The sequence below is a fragment of the Ipomoea nil genome, unplaced genomic scaffold, assembly GCF_001879475.1.
Source record: "Ipomoea nil cultivar Tokyo-kokei standard unplaced genomic scaffold, Asagao_1.1 scaffold1043, whole genome shotgun sequence".
Taxonomy (NCBI): Eukaryota; Viridiplantae; Streptophyta; class Magnoliopsida; order Solanales; family Convolvulaceae; genus Ipomoea; species Ipomoea nil.
The window spans coordinates 10,395,904-10,419,305 of NW_017617471.1; the positions used below are offsets into that span (position 1 = coordinate 10,395,904).

A 23,402-nucleotide genomic window follows, 5' to 3' on the forward strand; every position below is an offset into this window, starting at 1 on the left:
TAGGGGTAAAATATTGATCTCAAGGAAATGTCTTCAATATCTAAACAAAACCACTGTAAAATCATATCTATATGTGTTTGATCGATGAGACTAATGAGAAAGACGGGCAGAACAAGCCATAGATCTATGGGATTTATAAGACCTCAAAAATCTTGAGATCAAAAGTAAAATTAATTCAAAAGTTAGTTATCAAAATGGTCTCTTGACTATAGTAAAATTATCAATTTGGTCACAAGTTAATAGAGCCTTAACCGAAAAGCTAACGAAAGATCAAATTAGTTAAGATTTTTAAAATTGAGGGACTTAATTAGTAAAAAAAATAATCAAAAGATCAAATTGCTATAGTCAAAAGCCAATTTCATTAATTAACTCTTTAGAAAATAAAAAATAAAAATTAAAATTAAAACCTAAACATTAATCCCTGCTAGCCACGTTTGTTTGTATATATATATAGTCTGACAGCCTCCCTCCTCAACTACTTCTCTCTAGGTTTTGCCGGTCTCTCATCTTTGGCCTGGCTCTCAAGTAATTCTCTCTAGATCTCATCTTCGGCCTGGCTCTCACGTACTGCTCTCTAGATCTCATCTTCGGCCTGGCTCTCACGTACTGCTCTCAAGTATTCTCTCTAGATCTCATCTTCGGCCTGCCTTCCCAAAAATCAGTTTCCTCTAGATCTAGATGTGACGGTCGGTCTCTTGTACATCATCTTCTTCAACAGTGGTCAAGCAGGTAATTATATATATATATATGTATGTAAAAATTTAGTGCCCTATTTAACACTTTTTTTCAAAAAATAAAAATAAAAAGTTCTTATTTAGAACTATTGATACAATTTTTTATTTTTTTTTTAATACTATCTCAATACTAATCCTAAACTCAGAACTTCGTCCTTAGAGCTACTGCAGTGGTAAATTACGAATTGCACAATTAATCTAAGGTTAGATCCTAGTCTTTATGTGTGCAAAAAGGATTATACTTGTTGGATGGTGGAGCCTTTTTCACATACATGTTGGCCTTGTTTGGTTAATGGCAGATCCGTCAAATTTTGACAGATCCACCACTTTGGCGTTTTGACTTCCGTCAAAACGCCAAAAAAACTTGTTTGGTTATCAGCAGTTTGCTCCAAACCGCTGAAATCCCAAACGCTACTAAGAGTGGGGTTGACAGATCCACCACTTTGGCGTTTTGACGGAAACGCCAAAAAAACTTGTTTGGTTATCAGCAGTTTGCTCCAAACCGCTGAAATCCCAAACGCTACTAGGAGTGGGGTTGGCGTTTTGGGAAAAATAAACGCCCCTGTTTATTAATTTAAAAAAAAAAAAATACTTTAAAACCTTTATTTGAGGAGCCGAAATGGCCCCTCAATGTTGCCCATCCCAGATGGGCAACGATTAAATTTGTGGAGCCTTGAGGCTCCTTAAATAGGAGCCTCAAGGCTCCATTTCCACTTTTCCCACCGATGTGGGACGGTGGGAAAAGTGGAAATACAAGAGGGGAGCAGCTTGTGCTGCTCCCTTCTTTCGTTTTTTTTTTTTTTTTTTTTTTTTTTTTTTTTTAAATTATTATTATTATTATTATTATAAATTATAAAAATTATATATATATATATATATATATATATATATATATATATATATATATATATATATATGCTCGAAATAAAAAATAAGTAAGCCAATATAAGCCAATTGGGGAGAGTTTAGGATTTAGTTTTTTTTTTTTTTTTTAATTTGGTTTAGAAGTTTATTTTAGAATTGAGTAGTTATGTTTTATCTATGGAGTACACCTAACAACAATATAAAGTGGATACAACAAATAGTATAAAATTCAACCGTATCATGCAATAATAGCACAATTCAGATGTTCTTATCATCATTTATGATAGTATATACACATACCCACATACCGCATACCGCATACCCAGCATACCGCATACCACGTACCCAGCGTACCACATATACACATAGACACCCCCACTATCACATACCACGTACCCAGCGTACCACATATACACATGGACACCCCCACTATCACATACCACGTACCCAGCGTACCACATATACACATAGACACCCCCACTATCACATACCACGTACCCAGCGTACCACATATACACATGGACACCCCCACTATCACATACCACGTACCCAGCGTACCACATATACACATAGACACCCCCACTATCACATACCACGTACCCAGCGTACCACATATACACATGGACACCCCCACTATCACATACCACGTACCCAACATACCACATATACACATAGACACCCCCACTATAGTCTCATCCAGTATACTCTACCCATTTATACATACTAATAATAAAAAAAATCAACAATATTAAACATCCGAAGTAGTACTGGATCATCTTTGTCCTCCTCCTAATAATTCTGCACGCCCTCTTGTGCTGGACCAACGCACTTAAAGATGCCACCCTTGTTTTGCACGTGCTACACATCCAAATCACCATTTCAACTGTTCAAATGCGTAGATTGGGATGTTAGTTAGAGAGTTCGATGAATATTCAATTACATAGATAGTCATAGATCAAATTTGAAAAATAATAACAATCAGGGACTAAATCTGAAAATGATCCAATAACTATGAGATCAAAAGTGAAATGAAAAAAAAATAAATAAAAAAAATCATCCAATCTGTTAGTACTAAAATATACTATTTGGAAAAGATTTGATGATACTCCGATCCATTCCAAAATAGTTTACTAAATATCTTTTAATATCTCAAGATTTAACGTTTGAAAATATCTTTCAATTAGCCAAACATAAAATCTACTACTATATATATCGCCAAAAAAAAATAACAAAGTGATGATGTATTTGCTAAAATTAGAATCCTTAAACGATATAGAGATATATTGATGATGTATGTAATTTTCAGCCCGAAAGAAAACAATCTTCACAAGATTAATTGATTGTAGTACATAACCCAAGACATTTTCAGCAGAACACTTACCAGAAAAAGAATCAGTTGGCGCAGCAAGAAGGCAGGAGAAAGCAGCAAGAGGGCAGGAGAAAGCAGCAAAGGAGAAAGAAGATCTACGGATTAAAAAAAAATAAAAATAATCATTCAACATTACAATGGAAACCATGCGGATACGAGGACAGATTAAAAATGCATTTTCAGCAGCAGCACTTACCAGAAAAAGTTGGCTGCAGCAGAAGGCAAGGAGAAAGAGAAAGCAGCAAGGAGACAAGGAGAAAGCAGATCCTACGGATTAAAAAATTATTCACCATTACAATGGAAACCATGCTGATACGAGGACAGATTATGAAGGATATATATTATACTTAACAATTATTTGCGTTTTTTAGTAGCAAGAATTGAAATATGTTTACAAAAAAAAATTTAAAGAGAGATCCAAACTTGAAGTCAAGAACGGATCTCTTCAATGAGTTGCTTGAAGTCACACAAAGATTTCAAGGCAATAGACCTAAATTCATGCTAGAAACAACCATATGTTAAATTCCAAATTCAAACCAAAGATTTTCAGATGCAAGATTCCAAAACAATAATAATCTGTTAAGAGTTAATTCATCAAAATTTAGCTCAAATGTATCAATTCATTGCAGAAGATTCATTATAGAAGCTAAATATAAATATAACAAGCTAATTAGAAGCGCAATCTCCTAGCGTAATGTTACCTATTTCCGACGCCGCCGCACCTATTTCCGACGCCGCCGCACCTATTTCCGGCGCCGCCGCTCTCGGTCTCCCGCGTTGATCCTCTGGATTAATTTGGAGTTTTTATTAACCGTCTATTTCATTTACTGCGTATTTATAATGTTCTTAGGCCTAAAGTTGAAAACAGGCCCTTCTTTATGGGCCAAACAGGCCCAAGTTGGGCCTGTTAACTTTTTTTATTTTTTTTGTTTTTTTTTTTTTTTTGTTTTTTTTTTTGTTTTTTAAAAGCAAACAACACTCCAATTAGAGCTGTCGAAACGGGCTAGCGGGGCGGGGCCTGCCGAAGCCCGCCATATGGCGGGGGCGGGCTAAAAAGCCCGCCAAAATACGGGCCTAAAGGAGACCGCACCGCCCCGCCCCGCTATAAGCCCGCGGGCCTTGGCGGGGCCCGCCAAATTTTAAATGTTTTAAATTAAAATTAAAATAATAAAGTGATAAGTGTATACTAAAATAATACTAATACACTAATTACAGTTAACTAATTTATATATATAAACTGTAATTGTGAACTAAAACTAAATACTAACTTAATACTAATACACTAATTATATATACTAATTCACTAATTACAGTTAACTAATACACTAATTTATATATGTAAACTGTAATTGTAAACTAAAACTAAATACTGACATAATACTAATACACTAATTATATATACTAATTCACTAATTACACTTAACTAATACACTAATTTATATATGTAAACTGTAAACCAAAGCTAAATACTAAAATAATATATACTAATACACTAATTATATATACTAATAATGTGCAGATTACAGTTAAACTATATACACTAATTTATATGTGTAAAATTGTAAACTGTAAGTATATACTAATAATTATATATACTAATACACAAATTACAGTTAGCTATACACAAATTATAAGACGCATTATGACATATGAAAAAAAAAATGAATACAAAATGCCGGTCGAAGGCTCGTAGCGGTTGAATTGAATTATCAATCAAACCGACGGTTCAACGTACAAGTAAACCTCGCTTTCACTTCCCCCTCTCTCTCGCCTTCAGAGTCTCACTCTCGCCTCTCGGTGTTTCAGATCACCAAACGAACTCTCTCTCCGCATGTACATTCATATATACACAATTACATATGGATTGCTTAGGGTTTATCGATCGCATGTGTGAGCATTGGCGCTGAAAGCGACGGTGAATTGGCGTTCAATCTTTCAAAAAATTGCCAAGATTCCACGCATTAATTTCATCGCTCTCTGAAAAGGAATGCATTGAATTCAGTTCTCTTTATCCGATTCTTTCCCAATTGACAATCGCTATTGATTCCAGTTCCCGTTAGCTACACGCGTCGTCTTTGCATTGAGGTTTTCAAGATTAAGAACACATTTCTGTGTTTTATATCCTACTTCAATTTATTCCATTTTCATTATTTGTATGCCTACTTTCATGTGTGTCGGTGCTTTAATATACGGTATCTCAAGATTATTTGGTATTTGAATAATAGGAATATATGGTATTAATTAAAGATCGCACATTAATTAGGTAGTAACACAGTAGAAGATGAATCCATATATCTATAGGCGTTTAAAAAACTTTCTGTTTCCTGCCCTTTGATTCAATAAAATTGGGTTGAATTCATATGCCTGCTTAATCTGTGTTATCTCCCATGTCTGAGTGAAATCTGCTTCTTCCTTTTATTTTCAATGGTTGTGTAGATTATAGTCTTTCCTTTAAAAGTTTTTGGTTTGCTTTGCAGTTAAGAGTTATATTGGACAGTTGCTAATACTGGTGTTACTGGATGCAAAGAGAATAAAGGAGCAATGAGTTTTGATTTGTTGGATATTATACCCCGGGATGTCAAATTCACATGTATGCTTTCCATTCAGTCTTTTGTTTTATCTTTTTTCAAGAGATTAGACAATATGTTCTAGCAATGTTAGCAAGGTTTTTCATTCGAATATTAGTTTATTTTCTTTTTTTTTTTTAAAGTAGTGATTGTGTTGAGTTGCTAATGGATATTCAGTACACAAACACTTGTGAGATAGTTTACAATTTTTGAATACTCTAAGTGACCTCCTACTTCTTGACTTCTTCATTAATTGTTTTTGAGTTTTGCTATGAATATGAATAACATGGAATTAGTGTTCTTCAATTGGCTCCTACCTTCTGTAGTTGAATCAAAGAAGCAAAGTACATGCACTATTCGTCTTGCCAATAAGTCTGACAAGGATGTTGCTTTTAAGGTAAATGGTATTTTTTCTTCAACCAAGGACTAATATTGGAACTTAGAATTTGATGTATTCAGTTATAGCATCTTTATTGATATTTGGACAGGTCAAGACTACAAATCCGAAGAAATATTCTGTCCGACCAAATGCGGGGGTCCTTAGTCCTAAGTCATCCTGTGATTTTACAAGTAAGTTCTCTGCAACTTCTGCTTAGTGTCTTTTTCTTGTAATCATCTAATCAATACAAAATGCTAACTGGCTTTTTCATATAGAAGTACCTTTAAAATGATATGAAACATTAGCTGAGATGTTTTCAACAGGAAATATACCATGCAATTAATTTAGTTCAGAAAATGAGGATGCTGCTATGATCATGAGATCGATGAGACTGGCATTTAAACAACATAGAAAGATAAAATTTATGAGAGGTGATTCTGATTCAAGTATATTGTGTTTGCTGTGTCTACTAGTATTCTTTGATGTCTAAAATGCTCCCACTACTTCTGTGACTGTTCTCTTTATTTGCATAATACATAGAAACACAGGAGATGGTAAGGGTAAACTGTGCATATGATACATATTGCATACTGTTGGACCCTGCAGATGAGAAGACTAACTTGACATTTAGTTTGTATACATCCACATGCTGCTTCAATCCTCAATTACTTAATAATATTATTGTTGTTATAATAGTAATGATGATGATGATGGTGTTAACTATGTTCTGATTCTTCATTCTCTTCTTCTATCTCTGCTGGGTTCCTGGTCTTGTCAATTACATTTTTTTTGTTGGGTTGTTAACTCAATTCTTATTTTTAATCTAGCCATCAAAAAAGGAGATTTAATAATTACCGAAACTTCAATACCTCTATTCCTTTCTATAACATTTTGATCTGGTTATCAAATTTAAACTAGAGTTTAGTTACTTTAGTATAATTGCTTTTTGTTTTTATTTTTTTTTTTCTTTTGATGAGTAGTCTCGAGCTTAATATTTCTTCTTCCAGTACTGAGGAAAATGATCTAGCACCAGTTCAGAAATATGTGGAGTGCTATGGTGATGAAAGAAACTTTAGTAGAAAAACTTAGAATGTTCTATTTATGTGTAGGTTTATACAAGTTTGAAGATTAACTTAGTGTTAAGTGTGTTAATAGTTAACACTTGTCCTGGAAAGATTGAAAGAAGTTCATTTATGATTACCAAACTAAACTGAATGCAAATTGTTCATTAATTTTAAGAGTATTAATGATTATGACTTATCCAAAAAAGAATGTATTGCTTAAAGGTTTATGATCTGCCCAAGTGATATACTCTGTAAAGGGGAAAAGATGTTAATATTCGCCAACTCTTATGCTGAACACACTGCTCCAATGCCCTCACTGAGGTTATAGTATCATCTATGTTTACCCTATATATAGGGGTGAAGATTAACTCAATTATAAGTGTGTTAATGGTTAACACTTGTCTTGGAAAGAAGTTCATTTATGAGTACCAAACTAAACTGATTGCAAATTGTTCATTAATGTTAAGGGTATTAATGATTATGACATATCCTAAAAAAGAATGTATTACTTAAAAGTTTATGATCTGCCCAAGTGATATACTCTGTAAAGGGGGAAAATGTTAATATTTGCCAGCTCTTATGCTTAACACACTGCTCCAATGCCCTCACCGAGGTTATAGTACCATCCCTGTTTACCCTATATATAAGGGTGTATCAATTCAACTAGCAATATATATTTGAACACCCCTCTTAAATAGAATGTGTCCCAGCTCTTTGAAGCGACTACCTCTCTGTTTAAAGCTTAAACAGTGTTCTGGCGTGCTCTGCTTGTTCTGCAATTGCATAATTGCCCTGCTAAATCTATTATTAAGAAATGCCAGACAGAGGCTTTACCTTGGATAATCAAAAAATTGGGCGGTAATATAAAAGTCATGTCTATTCTCTGCTATGTGTGATTAGATCAGCTTGTTCTATAATTGCATAATTAGTATTACACTGCTAAATCTATTATTTAGAAATCCAAGGACATCCTTGACAGTTAAAATTTCTTGGAGGTAGAATCAAGTCAGATGTCAATTCACAATCATTCAGAAATGAGTAATTTATGTTTGTACTTTAGTCTTGCATTAATGGATTTCACAAATATGTATATGCATATGAAGTAACTATGCAAGCACAACGGGAGCCACCTCCTGATATGATATGCAAGGACAAGTTCTTAGTTCAAGGCGCAACTGTCCCTGAGGGAACTACAGAAGAGGATATTACCTCAGAGATGGTAAGTGGCCATTATTATTATTATTATTGATTATTGATGATGTTGTTGTTATATTGTATTTGTCAATGTCCTGATGTTTTAATATGTTGATGTATTTTTATTTTTCAATTCTTGCATCTTTAGTTTGCTAAAGATGATGGCAAATATGTGCAAGAGAACAAACTGAGGGTGATCCTTGTCATTCCATCCGAGACACCAGTACAGTCACCAATGAATGGAGTGCACAGTCATCAATCAAGAAGTGTGCTTGCTGATGATGTCTTTGGCAGTGCAAAATTCGGTGCACTTCCAGAAGTAAGTAATTCTTCTAGGTCCAGAAAATACTGATATCAAATGTTTGTGTCAATATTTTATATTTGTTTCTTTAGAGAGGGCAATTATGAATCCTTTAGTTATGCTGCTTGAAACCTCTCAGTATTCTTCTAGATCATTGCTTTCCTCCTGTTATTTCCAGCTGGCTAAGAATATGGAGTTAAAACAGGAAAATGGCAAGGAGTTGCTGGAAGCAAAGCTTTTAGAGAGTAAATCCAGGAAGGATATGGAAGAGCTGGAATCTTTCAAGGAGGCAATGAAGTCAAAACTTAATTCACTTGAACTACAATTAAGTGCGGTGAGAACTCTTCTATCAGCTGCATTTTTTGTGCTTCTTTTCTCCCCAATTTACCAGGTTCTTATAGATTCCTGCTAAAGATATTTAAAATATTTAAAGGTGGATGCTTTTGACATTGATTGAAAGATTCTTAACTTCTTCTTTTTTTTTTTTTTTTTTTTTTTTTAATTTTTTTTTAAATTTTCCCTTAGCACTTTTTTCTTAAAATACACTTTCTAAACAATGCTGTCGGTAGTATTATGGATGTCCCATATTTTATTTCCCAGCTTGAATGTCTGCAAGGTCATTAATTAATTACTGGTGGACTCTTTTTGCCAGATAATATAGTTCAAGACCTTGTTTTTCCTCACTTTTGGTCAAGAACAGTGGCTAATGGCGATTTAGTTTTATAACTATAAGGTTTGAGTTTTCTATGCCAGTGCGGATGTCAGTGGGATTGTTTCAGTGGAATTTTGTTATCTTTAAAGGCTTGGATTGTATTTAGAAAACTTTGAACCTTCTGGCACTTGTGGTATATCAGTCACAGACTCACAGTGATGTCAATGGGTTGGGGATCCCTGACCTATCTTTCTAAACCTATCAGCCACACCCACCTTATCCCTTTGCAAACCTGCTACCTTCCCACCACCCACCTCAATGGGCATCATTTTTCCTTTTACTCTAATGAATAAATATATTAATCAAATTAAATAAGTCAATGCATATCGAAGTTATCTTCAACATTTTAAAACTCAATTGAATCTCCATAAAATATGAAATAAACTTCACCACTGCACTATCTTACTCTTTACTTTCATCTCTAAGTTTCCTTTTTAAATCTTGAGTGTGCTCAAATCTCCAGCTTTGTCTGTAAAGTAATAACATTTCAAATCTTCACACTTAAGTATAAATATAAATATGAAATTAATTATATAATTTAACTGATAAGTGATAAATGGAAGTATTAATATTAAAAGAAATATACGATGGGTTGAGTGAAGAGTGAAAATATATCAATTTTAGAGTACTAAAGGGCATTTGCACCTCCAATTTAATTATATGTTTGTATGGCGGATTCACTTTTTTAGTATGGAAGTCATACTACAAGGGGCCTTATTTGGCTTAGAACTCCTGCCTAATTTAACAATGATGTGGAAATAATTCATCATGTTACTGTTGTATGATTTTTTAAAATTTATAAATGCATATTTCCGTGTAGGCTGAAGCAAGCATTGCTAGGCTGACAGAGGAGAGAAAAGAGATTGCTCGGGAGAGAGAGAGTTTACAACGAGAATTGGTAATTCTATAAATCCATATCTCTGCCATAGTTGATTGTAGTACATGGCATCAATCTACTTGGGAATTATTACATTATTGAGAATGAACTGTGAAATGATCTTTGGGTCACCAAAGCCGTATCAATATTTTTTCTTTGTTTCATATGCCACTTACAGTCATGTTTTTCTATATCCTGCCTGAATACGTGATATGCTATTAGGGACCCTGAAATTTTGTTTTAAATGGTCATAACTGGTATGAGTCTCACATTTACTTTTAATATAGAATCCTAACATCATGTTGCAATTTTATATATGCATTAAACTATTAAAGTATTAAACTATTCATCACTTCCACTCACCTGCCTGAGAAGAATTTAGTATTTGTAAGAAACATTTTACATTTTGTTTCAATTCCTGACTCCAGTGGGACACAAAAACAACTTTCCTAATCAATTGTAGTTTGGCATTGCATTCTTACCTCTCAATTTATGAAGTAATTAGCTTAAGTTATGGCATGGGCATGTAGATACTTGGCTTGAAATGAACAATCACCGACTCACTGCAAGTGTTCTTGTAACCCATTCGGGCCATCTAACTTATCATTCATCCCTAACCACTTGGTGGTGTTTTTGGCAGGCGGTAATGACAAGTAAGAAGGTTGTCAAAAAAGTGCAAGTTGGATTTCCTTTGATGTATCTGCTGATGGTTGCGGTCTTTAGTTTGACAGTTGGATGCCTTTTACGTCATTTATAGAAGCAGCTATTGCCAATGCGTATATTAGAGCGAACTTTTCATCACTATGTAGCTAGGTATCTTCCAGTTCAGTTCCACATAAAGTCCTGTCTACATGAGGTGACATTATATCTTTTTCCTGTATTTCCAAGTGAGTGAGTAATGACTCATTATAACATTTACTGTTGTAAATACTCTTTTCTCTATAATAAGCATTGTATAGCAAATGTCCCCTTCGATCGGCTGGGTAATATTGAAGCTTTACAGATACAATGGCTGAATGGCAAAATGGAAATTTGAGTGCGTGCTGGATTGGAGGCCGATGGTTTTGGTGGCAAAATGGAAATTGGAGCAAAATAGAGAAATAGTGATGATAAATTTGTCTGATGATGTCAGCGTGGGTTTTGAAGAGAGAATATTTAGGGGTTGATGATGATGATTGATTGTATGAACTACTCCGTAGAACATTAGGTTAATTTGGTAATGAAAATTCTTCATTTTACACAATAATATGATTTTTAATGTTGTGATTTATATTCAAATTAAAAAAGAAAGGGAAAAAGGGTCAAATAAGCCCTCCAACTATTGCTAAGAAGTCAATTAGGCCCTCCAACTATTTTAAGAAGCAATTACACCCCTAAACAATGTATTTTGATGCAAAGAAGTCCAAATACAGGTAAATGACCTGCTATCCCAGGTCATCGCAAATCCGGCGACACTCCGACGTATTTTTCGGCGAAAAAGTGACCGGCGACCGGCGAACGGTCGCCGGTCACGGAGACCCCTCCCGGAGAAGGCAACCCAGAAATCTGGGTTGCTTTCTCCGGCTGTGGTGGCCTTCTCCGGAATGGTCTCCGTGACCGGCGACCGTTCGCCGGTCACTTTTTCGCCGGAAAATACGTCGGAGTGTCGCCGGATTTGCGATGACCTGGGATAGCAGGTCATTTACCTGTATTTGGACTTCTTTGCATCAAAATACATTGTTTAGGGGTGTAATTGCTTCTTAAAATAGTTGGAGGGCCTAATTGACTCCTTAGCAATAGTTGGAGGGCTTATTTGACCCTTTTCCCAAAAAGAAAAAACAACGGAATTCAGTTTAATACTTACATAACTTGGAGTCAAGCATTTGGGTGGATCATGAATAAAATATACATTTTTAATATATTAAAAATACATTATTTGTGTACTGAATATACATTATTTGATAATATTAAAAAAAATCATATACTTTTAAATAACGTACTTTATGCATACAAATAATGTACTTTTAATATATTACAAATGTATTTTTTACGATAAAACTGATTTTGAGAGTGACGATTCTGGTCCATAGAATAATGATTCTGGATAAATACGTTAGTGATGAGTACCCTTTTTTTTTTTTTTTTTGGTGGGACGGGGGAGTGGGGTTGTCAATTGTTATGTTGTGGAACCGTGTTCACTTTGCAAGGTGGACATGGTTCTATGTTCATAATTACTGAATTATATGTTCATAATTATAAAACTATATATTCATAATTATTGAACTCTATATTCACAATTATAGAACTCTATGTTCATAATTACTGAACTATATGTTCATAATTATAAAGCTATATATATATTCATAATTATTGAACTCTATATTCACAATTACAGAATTCTATGTTCATAATTACTGAACTATATGTTCATAATTATAAAACTATATATTCATAATTTTTGAACTTTATATTCACAATTATTGAATCTTTATATTCATAATTACAGAACTATATGTTCATAATTATGATCACAACTCTATGTTCATAATTACAGAACTATATGTTCAAAATTTTTGAACTATATGTTTATAATTATGAACAATTTTGGAATTGTGTCCACCTTGCAAGGTGGACACGGTTCCACAGCATAATTTGTGGGGGTTGATGAGACAATGAATTTCAAAAATGGGCTGAAAAAAATAAAAAGGGGCTTTAGTTTGGTGTAAATGGAGGCAAATTATTGTGTGGGTCATGGTTCACACAGTGTTATGTGAACCATAACAAAAATTACATTTTTAATATACTAAAAGTAAATTATTTATGTATTGGATGTACATAATACAAAATAATATACTTTTAGTACTCAAATAATATATATTTTTCTGAATACAATGCACATTTTTAATATATTAAAAATACATTATTTGTGTACTAAATATACATTATTTGAAAGTATGGTCCACATAATTGTATGAACCATGTTCCACACAATAATGATCGGTAAATGGAGCAGTGGGCCTAACTAATTCAAGTCTTTACGCTCACATCTGGCTTCTTTCTTATCCATAACTCATAAGGGCATCCATAGTAGTCATTTTTGTTGGGTTTTTGGTAGAGAAAAAACCGATTTAGTGTAACAACAACTGATGTGGATGAAGTTTTTTGGAAAATTTAACTCCTATAAGAACAAAATTTTTGTCAAAAAGTATTAAAAAATAAAATAAAAAAGATGGCAAGCGCGCACTGCCCGCCTCAGCGGGCGCGTGTTTCCCACGCGTCCTTTGGGGCGTTTCAGAGTGGTCGCCAGCCGGTAGCCACTTTGAAGAAGAAACGGCCATTCCTTTTTCTTTTTTTCTTTTAACTGTCAAATTGTTTTTTTTTCTTTTCTTTTTCTCTTCTATTTTTATCACTCCTACATATCACCTAAAAAATTGTGTAAAATTTCTAACTGGATGCTCTAAGAGTCTTTAAAAAGGTTTCATACTTTCATTACACTTAATTTATTGGTTATCAGTTGAAAAAATATTTAATTTTTTTTATACTTTTGGCAGCCGCCGACGATGTTCGCAGCCTCCTTTTGACATGGAAGAAGACAAAATGTCGCTGGCTCTAGGCTCATTTTTCGTCATTTAAGGAGGCAATCATCAGTCGCCTTCTTTAATGACTAAGGTAACCGACTACTGTTCGCAGGTCGCGCGGTTGTCAATTTTTATACCCGGAGCATCAAAACATTATTGGAATCTTAATGACTTGCTATTATAGGTCACTAATCAGTTTTTGAGATTCGATGTATTAAAATGACATATTGATGTACTTAATTGCACATTTAACATCATTGACACAAAAGTACCCTTCTATTTCCTAACCTAAAAAAAAAAAAAAAAAAAACCCTTGAAACAAAATTATCCTTCTATAATATTTTTTGGATGTAAGAATTTAATAAGTTTAACATTTTATTATGTTTAACTAAATTGTATACTTTTATTTTTATGAAGTTTTTTTTTTTTTTTTTTTTTTTTTTTTTTTTTTTTTTTTATGTGAGCTTATGAAGCTTAACGTTGCATGATTACATAAATTTTGGGAGTTATTAAATATGTTATATTGATACAAGTTTATATCTAAAAGTGTCCAAATAACAACTGAATCACATTATAATTTGACACAAATTTACTTGTTAGTTTTTTTTTTCTATGTTAGTTTTTATTCAATTATGTTATTAACGTAAATCAATTTGTTTTGGCCCCATAATATTTAAATAATTTCTATTATTTTATATTTGTAAACTTTTATAATTTATTGTATTTTATAATATTTATTTACACTATTTGTACTACAAATTTTTTAAATGAATGCAATAATAATAGTAGAATGCTAACATCATAATAATTATATATTTTATTACCTTTCAAATTTATTAATATTGAACATCAACATGATTTATGTAGGGATAAATTTATATATAGTAGTAATAAGACGGCAATAATTTTTAAAAGCTGGATGAAGTAAAACAAAAAAAAAATTGATATGCAACAATGATTCAATAGGTATGTATTATATTTACATACAAAGGATGAATTTTACAAATATTAAAAAAAATGTAAATAACCATAACTCACAACAAAATTGTCATAAGCTAGAATTAGTAATAATATATTTTAAAATAAAATTACAAATTTAAATTTAATAAAAATAGAAAAATATATATGAAAGCTCATAAATGAATTAATGTTAATTGCAATATTTCTATGGTACATCTCCTTGTTAACACAAGACAAATTATCAAACACAAAATATCTATAATCTGTACATACTTATTTCATGTAAAATACCTTTGTAATATGCCTAACATTAGTTATGAACTTTTATAACAATTTTGATAGTATACCTAAAAGATAGTTGCAAGTTCTTAATGTTATGAATCAAATACAACTGCATCCAACCTTCATTAGAAAATTGATTACCGAACATTTAAAAATATCTTAATAGAATATTAATCTACATAAAGATCTTTAGTCTGAGAAATGAATAACTACCCTTTTTTATTCTACTCTAACCAAATAAATAAATAAATCTCTTGAACTAATAGTCATCATTCTAACAAATTGAAAAAGATAAAAATATTCCTAAAAAAGTGAGAGCCTTACTGAATAGTTAAATGTAAAAGAACACCATATGGAAAGGGATTAACATCATTCAAAACTCTTCCAAATTGAGTATTTATAGAGTATATATGAATTAATATACAAAAAATATTACATTGTTAAATTTGGTAAAATATAATTATTATATATAATTGTAAATTGACACAAAATTAACAATGTTTACACATTTTTACTGCTTACGAAATTTATATAATACAATTGATTCTATTTATAATATTAAAATTCTAACTTTCTCAACCAACTGAAACACAAAGAACCAATAACGCCTCCACTGAGGCTTGAACTAGTAACCTTCCAAATGGAAGTCCAACCCGGATACCATTACATTGCATTCCATTACCATTAAATTATCATATTATTAATTATATATTTGAATATTATAAAACACACACACACACCAAAATGGCCGTTATTGTTGTGGTTATTATTATTATTAGTATCATTATTATTATTAGTATCATTATTATTATTATTATTATCATTATTATTATTATTATTATTAATTTAAGAATGGCAGAATGCAATTATTAAATTGACGCCATTCATAATGCAAATTATAGTTGATGTACATAAAATTATAAACAATCCAAATTTTCATTCGCTATTGCATAGACTCATTTGGTATTATAATCAAAATTAACAAACACACAACTGACGACATTCACTATTGCATACATTCATTCGCTATTATAAACAAGCATACCACCCACGCTATATACAGATCAAATTTAAATACTTTAGAGTTTTAAAAAAACATACTTGATTAAGGTTGACATAGAATGATTATTGTTCATGAACGGCGGAGAAGATCAGGCATCAATTTTAGGTTAAAAATAGGGAGAGATAATTTTGTCTCACGATTATTTTTATTTCTTCCTAAAATCAATGAAATTAAAATCTCTCTAGAAGAGAAGGTCATACATCAATTTTAGATTAACAAAAGGGAGGGTAATTTTGTCTTGTGAGCATATAGCCATTAATGTGTATCCAACTATGAGCTTAGGCTTTTAGTTGAGATGTAGCACATGCTTCAATTTGTTATCAGAGCCAGGTCCACGTGTTGCTTGGAACCCACCGCACACGTAAGGGGGCGTGTGAGCATATAGTCATTAATGTGTATCCAACTATGAGCTTAGACTTTTAGCTGAGATGGAGCACATGCTTCAATTTGTCTCATGATTATCTTCTTCTTTTTTTCTTCCTAAAATTAATGAAATTAAAATCTCGGGGATATGAGATTTTAATTCCATGAAAAATGAGAAAATTGCAATTCATTCCAACTAAACTAAGAAATTTAATGGCCTTTGAAATTAGGTGGCCGGGAATGGAATATAAATTTTCTCCAACCAAACGCCCTATTAAGGCAAAATAGTATTTGTTCTATACTTTTTCTAAATACTGCAGTCTAAAGAGATGCCATCTGAACAGAAAGTGCTTGGCACGTAAATTTCACTTAATTGACAGTGATATTAATCACCTAAAATTTGTTATAGATAACTTGAATTATATATATATAAAAAAAAAGTTATATAAAAGATTAGCATACTATATTACTCGAGTGAGTGGGGTATTGGCGTAACGTTTTTGCGTGCATGATTGCGTGCATCAAGTCTTACACGGATGTAGGAATTGTTGTAATTCCATTTCCAATATCGATCCAGAGAGCCATTGCTGCATTTTGAGAATTGAATCTCCAATCAACGGCCACGTCTTGATCAGGTGATCTTTAACTTTTTTAGTATGTACTTTTTGTTTATGTAATCGTAAAATCTTCGAAATTTGTCGTTTTTCATTTCGTTCGTCTTTTCAAGGATTTCGTTTGAGTTATCATACAGCGATTGATTCGAAAGTCGAGGCATTGGTTGTGTGAATGTGTGTTGATTATTAGAAAACCAAATCACAGAAGAAGAGCTTCAATCTCGACGTCTCATAGCAATGGATCGGTTGAGGCATAGGTATGCGCCGCTGAAGAGCAATCAAAACACCTCGAATTATGAGGCGCCATCTTCTCCGGGGACTTCATCTCCTTTTCTTCATCACCGTTCAGGCTCAGCTTCAAATGCAAGAAAACCGCAGAACACGAAAGCCGCTGCTCAGAGGCTTGCGCAGGTTATGTCGAATCAAACGGCTGGAGATGATGAGGAGGAGGAGGAGGAGGATCTTTTATATGAATCTGCTTCTGTCAATCTTTTGGCTGGCGTTGGACTTGCAGGAGGAAGATCAACTAGAAATCCCTCTCCAATGGTAATAATCCTCTGGTTGCTAATGGTCTTTTGCTTGTTTGTATCTTTTACTCAAAGACATGTATAAGCACATGAACACATCCATTTAACAGAATCATATTATACTAATTGCTTTGGTCCACTTAAAGACATCATTTAAGTATTAGAATGGCATGTAAAGGTTTCTGTTGTTTCTCTTAGTCAGTTCGTCCATCCACGGAACAATCTGCATCTATACGTTCAGCGCCAAGGCGGCCCTCTCCAACTCGTTCTTCATTAGAACAACCTTCATCTGGTCGCTCAACTTCTGCTACCCGGTCATCTCAGCAGAGTTCAGTAGACCAAACTCCATCTGCTCGTTCATCTTCTGCTACTCGATCGTCCCAGCTGAGTTCAGTAGAGCAACCTATAGCTGCTCGTTCATCTTCTGCTACTCGATCATCCCAGTTGAGTTCAGTAGAGCAACCTTCATCTGCTCGTTCAACTTCAACAATTCGGTCATCTCAGTTGAGTTCTTCAGTAGAGCAACCTCCATCAGCTCGTTCTTCTCAGGCTGCCCGCTCAGTACAATCCACAAACTCTATAGAACCGGTGCAGCCTCTATCTGCTCGTTCTACATCAGCTAGCCGTCCTAATTTAGGAGTCAAGGCAGTTCCTTTAGTACCTTCATCTGTATCTATATCACTCAGGACAGGTGTTTCACAAACTCCTGAGCTTCAATCTGACAGCCGCAAGGATAAAAGGTAACATGTACGACAAGCTAGTATTGAGTTTATATCCAATCCTATTATCCCTTATGTTGAAGTACTCTTACAAGCTAATACGACATTCTAATATTTGGGTTTCTGGATGGTCATGTGTGTTAAGCTCCTCTGTCAAGCTCAGAATTGCAAAGTTTTGGTATTGATGCTTTATTTAATTGATTAATTATCAGGTTATCACTAGACTTGGGAACTTATAAGCATAAAGAACCTGCCGCTCGAACAGCTTCTTCTGCTCTCCATGATGAGGTATGACCATTATAGTCCTATCATTTCCATTGGTTTCCACAACCTGCTACTATTCATGCATTTATTATTATTATTATTATTATTATTATTATTATTATTATTATTATTTACTTTTTTGGTCCTTAATTAATGTGTGTTTATTTAATTCAATTTGGGGGCTACGTTTATAAGCATTCTAGAATATTGTAGAAAGTAAGAAAGGCACTTTCCTTCTCAGCTAGCTGTTACATCTCTCAAGTGACAGATCGATTATATGTTAGTCCTTTTCTTTTATCAGCATGCAATCTGCTAGCCAGTTTTTCTTATATAACAAATGAGTACAATGTGTTATCCACTTATGAACTTTCTAACCAGTAATTTACGCCTGCTTTGCATTATGCATGTTATGGTTTTGAGTAAAATTACTACATATAAGTAATAGTATATATGATATCTGCAGCTTGATTTGCTTCACGAGGAAAATGAAAGTTTACTTGAAAAGGTAATTGCAATTTGCTTCTCACTTCATATGAAACTTCTGTACCTGGTTTAGGCATAAGAAAATTTTTTCTAGCATTTGAGTGTATAACATGCACTGGCATCACTTTATGACATATACCTTTCAGCTTCGACTTGCAGAAGAGCATTTTGAGGAAGCAGAAGCCAGGTCTAGGCAACTTGAGAAGCAGGTAACTCTGCAAGCAACTATCCATCTTATTTTAGTGCTCATCTTTCTATTTTATCTTGCATATATCCTACGTATCATAATAAAAGTATAGTAAATGGTTAGGTCTTTTTGAAGATTGATATTTCATTGTTCTTTTGGTGTGTTTGAATTACCTGCCTTGTTCTTCCCTTCTCTATAATGGATGCTTAGATTGCTTATTAATAATTATGTGGTTCCTTTTCAAGGTTGCAAACATTGGGGAGGGTGTTTCACTAGATGCTCGTCTCTTAAGCAGGTAAGGTCTACAAACTCAGCAATTTTACATTCTGAACTACAGTGCTTTATTATCTAAATCATTTCCAATTCTTTTTACACTTTTCCATCCTTTTATTTTTTCAATTGCACAGGAAGGAGGCTGCTCTACAGCAAAGGGAGGTGCGTAGGATGTTAAATTCTGTTTTGTAGGTTCTGCATTTGGTCAACTAATACTATGTTAATCTGAATGTTGCCTTTGTATATTTGTTTTTCATATTTTATGCTCAAGTCACAGCTGTTACTAATGCACTTTAGATGTTATGTATGCAATCCTAATATCCTATGTCACAATGTTACATTAGTCACCCTATAATGTTTTGTTATTTACTTCATAAATGTCTAAAATCCCTTATAATGAAAATTGAAGAACTTAATCTTATTCTCCTAAATGCATTAATTTAGGTGACATAAATTGGTGAATCAATTTTTCAAGATGCTTTAAAATAGTGTTTTTAACTTTTACACTCTGAATGTTGCTAGGCATCCAAACTTGTAAATCATATTCATTTGTTGTAGAATCTAGTAGAAATGCATTTCAACATTGTATATGAACATGAATCATCTGGCAGGCTGCGCTAAAAGTTGCAACACAATCTTTCAGTGGAGGTGGAAAATGTGATGAGGTTGAAGCCCTTCGAGCAGAGGCTGAGGTATTCAGAACCTCAATATTGTATGTTTGTTCTTTTCATGGTACTGATTATTCTGTTCTGAATGTTAACTTGTCTGTGCAATACACACTATTTTTTGTCACAATTTCATATTATGATTCAGAATGCAAGGGATGAAGTAGCATCTGTTTTTGAGAAACTCAATCAAGCTGAATGCAGTGTCAAATCTTTGCGAAACATGATGAAAAGAATGATACTCACCCAGGAGGAAATGGTACATATTCCTTATGACTTTCCCGAGAAACTTACTCTTTTGCATACTCATTTGATTCACAGTTTTCACACTTTAGGAAGAGATTGTTCTCAAGAGGTGCTGGCTTGCGCGATACTGGGGCTTATGTGTCGATCATGGTAATTGACTGAAATAGTCATATTAATTGAATTTTCATGTATTCATGCACCTGATTTTTCTTAGTTATGTTAAATACATACTGGGAAATTGCACTGTAACCAAAAGAAAAATTTATTTTTCTCTTCCTGCATATAAGGTGCAACATATTGGCAGGTATTCAGTCTGATATAGCTGCAGCAAAGTATGAATACTGGTCATCCTTTGCCCCTCTTCCACTTGAAATTGTGTTGGAAGCAGGACAGAATGCAAAAGATGAAAAATCATTAGGTAATAATGCTTGTTCCACCCCTTCGCTGCTGAACAGGGACTTGAGAAGTTGTTATGCTGGTCTTCATTTTCATTTGAAACTGTAGTTTATGATGATACGGAGGAAAGGGATAAACTCCGGCTGGATGTTGAACTTTCATCAGAAGGATGTGTTGAGAGCATGTTGTTAGTAGATAGAGGTCTTCGAGAATTGACATCCCTCAAGGTTTTCTCAAGTCTTTCTTTATACAGAATCTTTATTTTAAATTCATTTTCATAGTTTGCTTGCTGATTATCCTTTTCATATGGTGAGGACATTTCATAGTTATTAATCCTTCAATTCATGGCCAATATAGCAAGATGTTGAATAAACAAAGATGAATACAAAGTTATTCATGATAACCAATTGTAAAAGAATGATGTTTACAAATAAATATTTTCTGCCTCTGGTTCTTAATTGCATTTCACCTATCTTCAGTGTGGACCTGTGTTATGAAATGCCATATTGTTATTGCCATTTATTCCAAATAAATAAGAAAACTGAACTTCTAATGTAGTCTAATTTTTTCACTTCAAAAGGTTGAGGAAGCAATAACTCTTTCTATGGCCCAAAAACGAAGGCCAAGTGCCCTAAAATCTAGTGCAACAGGTAAGCTTTGATTCCTACTGTAAGAATCACCATTTCTTCTTATATGCATGTAATATACCTAAGAAAGTATTTTGCTCCAGTCCTTCCTTTTAAGAAAAAAAAAAAGGTTAGTTTTAAGCATTTCCTAAAATAAAGAAACACAAATCATTTTCTACTAGCTGAAAAATATTTCTTGAAGGAAGTACTTAATGGTCATGCTAGTCTCCCTGTGTGTCTCAAGGATTTAATTAAAAAGGACAGTTTTATTCTGACATTTTCTTTTTAGAGGAAATTGTCCAAATTTTAAAATCCAGAAGTTTTGTTTGGTGCTCGTATGACTTGTTCTTGCTGCAGATGACTTGAAGCTTCCAAATGAAGGTCAGGAATTTGCAGAGACATTTCGTAAGTCATCTTCTGTGTTATGAAGGCTATATAGATAAGTGTTTTGGACTCGCACTATCAACTTATGACCACAAGTGGCAGTGATTAAGCAGAAGCAATTTTGTAAGATTGATAGCTTACTTGCATGGCAACCCAATGGCAGTAAATATTGCCCAATAAGTTTATTAGAATATCAAGGATCATTCTCTGATGATCTGAATAGATATTTAATATATTCTCTTACCTTAAGGGGCTTTACTCCAAAAAAAATCATCTTGCATTTTCTTATGCACTTCCATAATAGACAGCCAACTTACACAGCAAAAATTCTCACCTTTAACCATTTGTTCAAAAACCAAATTGATTTGCACCCATCAGTGACCTCTTTTAATGTATACATTTAAGAGTGTTTTTATAATATTTTATATGATTTCTCATAGAACAAATTCATAAAATGCATAACTTTGCCAGGCTTCTTGATATGCATGTGATTCATGGAAAATTTATAGTCTAATGATGTTTACTTGTAATCTAAGAGCATTTGTTTACTACATACAGAGTTAAGCGAAGAGGAGTCGGAGGATGTACAGTTTAAACAGGTACAGTGACAATTCAGTCGTAGCATTTGCTCTCACCATCTAATTTCATTGTCTTTATGATATTTGGAATCATCACTTACCAGTCATACCTTTTCTGGGTGGTTTTAAATATATCCAATTAAGCATTAGATCCCTTCAAACTACATTACATTGCTTTGGATGACTCCACATATGTTACTTGGCCTACTATTGTAGGCTTGGCTGTTGTACTTTTGGAGAAGGGCAAAGAACCATGGATTGGAAGAAGATATTGCAGAAGAGCGATTGAACTTCTGGATCAACCAAGGTGATCAGCCACTCGACTCACAGGATTCAGTTAACGGTAAAACCCTGAACATATATGAACCAAGCATTCCATATGCAAATTGCATACAATCTGCAGTACAAACGCTTTACGTAAAATGGTTACCCTGAAATGCATTGCATCTTTGCACATTACTTTACAGCTGATCTTATTATGGGATATAGTGTGTGCATAGCTCGTAAATTCAATTCAGTATTCTCCTTTCTAGCTAGTTGGCATGAGTCAGTTGACAATGTAGGGAAATGTTTGTGTTGCTCTCATCTTGCAGTGGAGCGCGGTCTTTTGGAGCTCAAGAAACTGGGGATCGAAGTGCAGTTATGGCAAGCGTCTCGCAAAGTAATAGATCCTGAGACTACCAGCAAAATGTTGAAGGATAATGACTTTTGAGAGTAGGTTGAACTTCCCCTTTCCCCTTTCGTTTCTGCAACTTATGTGTAATCTTTAGCACATTCATTCATGTGCTGGGGTTTATTTATTAAGTCATAACAGTCCTTTCGTAGCTAGATACATACTACAACACTTCAGTTCTCCCTTTCTTTCAGAAATAAATATAATAGGGCAATTTTGTTTTTAAAATTTTTGTTTGAAAAAAGTGTTACACTATTTTTTTGCCCAACTTGAATAATTAGTTCAACTGTAGCCATTGTTTATATTTATTGTAAATTGATGACTGACTTAAATAAGTCACTTATATAGTTTAATACTACGTACACTATTTAATGCAAGTATCAGGCAATATCAATTGTTATACCATGAATCATGAAATATGTGTCTGTAGTTAACATATTATGTTTTAGTTAATAAATTATATGTTTGTTACAATTAATAT

At 33.5% G+C, this 23,402-nt stretch overlaps 2 protein-coding genes and 1 long non-coding RNA gene across 8 annotated transcripts; all 3 read left to right on the forward strand.

Moving 5' to 3' along the window:
- The first annotated feature begins 461 nt into the window (after positions 1–461).
- LOC109182105 lies at positions 462–3,337 on the forward strand. The gene is made up of 2 exons (XR_002054331.1): positions 462–729; positions 2,971–3,337. It is a non-coding gene; the product is annotated as an uncharacterized LOC109182105 (long non-coding RNA).
- A 1,357-nt stretch (positions 3,338–4,694) lies between these two features.
- On the forward strand, positions 4,695–11,307 carry LOC109182103 (vesicle-associated protein 2-2-like). 3 transcript variants are annotated; one of them, XR_002054329.1, is made up of 10 exons: positions 4,695–5,052; positions 5,445–5,557; positions 5,861–5,931; positions 6,023–6,104; positions 8,081–8,196; positions 8,320–8,490; positions 8,651–8,806; positions 10,005–10,082; positions 10,702–10,948; positions 11,065–11,307. XR_002054329.1 is itself a non-coding variant. In XM_019332157.1 (9 exons), the coding sequence occupies exons 2-9, from the start codon at positions 5,509–5,511 to the stop codon at positions 10,816–10,818; spliced, it is 840 nt and encodes a 279-aa protein (XP_019187702.1). In that variant the 5' UTR covers positions 4,695–5,052; positions 5,445–5,508; the 3' UTR covers positions 10,819–11,307. The 3 variants fall into 3 exon arrangements, 2 of the variants coding, with proteins under 2 accessions (XP_019187702.1, XP_019187704.1); XM_019332157.1 differs by having other exon boundaries at positions 10,702–11,307; XM_019332159.1 differs by having other exon boundaries at positions 4,698–5,052; positions 8,678–8,806; positions 10,702–11,307.
- Positions 11,308–16,826: 5,519 nt separating this feature from the next.
- LOC109182101 (coiled-coil domain-containing protein SCD2-like) lies at positions 16,827–23,149 on the forward strand. Of its 4 annotated transcripts, none has more exons than XM_019332154.1 (17): positions 16,827–16,921; positions 17,038–17,446; positions 17,626–18,167; positions 18,359–18,434; positions 18,874–18,915; positions 19,040–19,102; positions 19,326–19,375; positions 19,488–19,515; positions 19,965–20,045; positions 20,167–20,414; positions 20,552–20,682; positions 20,769–20,887; positions 21,241–21,310; positions 21,644–21,691; positions 22,229–22,269; positions 22,465–22,591; positions 22,842–23,149. In XM_019332154.1, exons 2-17 carry the CDS (start codon positions 17,138–17,140, stop codon positions 22,958–22,960), a joined length of 2,094 nt encoding a protein of 697 aa, XP_019187699.1. In that variant the 5' UTR covers positions 16,827–16,921; positions 17,038–17,137; the 3' UTR covers positions 22,961–23,149. The 4 variants fall into 4 exon arrangements, with proteins under 4 accessions (XP_019187699.1, XP_019187700.1, XP_019187698.1 ...); XM_019332155.1 differs by having other exon boundaries at positions 17,106–17,446; XM_019332153.1 differs by having other exon boundaries at positions 16,828–16,921; positions 17,014–17,446.
- Positions 23,150–23,402: the final 253 nt, after the last annotated feature.

Coding starts and splice junctions, on each gene's coding strand:
- LOC109182103 (XM_019332157.1), top strand. CDS start 5,509: ATGAGTTTTGATTTGTTGGATATTATACCCCGGGATGTCAAATTCACA. Junction 6,105..8,080: donor GTCATCCTGTGATTTTACAA/GTAAGTTCTCTG, acceptor ATGCATATGAAG/TAACTATGCAAGCACAACGG. Junction 8,807..10,004: donor TTGAACTACAATTAAGTGCG/GTGAGAACTCTT, acceptor ATTTCCGTGTAG/GCTGAAGCAAGCATTGCTAG.
- LOC109182101 (XM_019332154.1), top strand. CDS start 17,138: ATGGATCGGTTGAGGCATAGGTATGCGCCGCTGAAGAGCAATCAAAAC. Junction 18,435..18,873: donor CTTCTGCTCTCCATGATGAG/GTATGACCATTA, acceptor TGATATCTGCAG/CTTGATTTGCTTCACGAGGA. Junction 19,516..19,964: donor CTGCTCTACAGCAAAGGGAG/GTGCGTAGGATG, acceptor ATCATCTGGCAG/GCTGCGCTAAAAGTTGCAAC.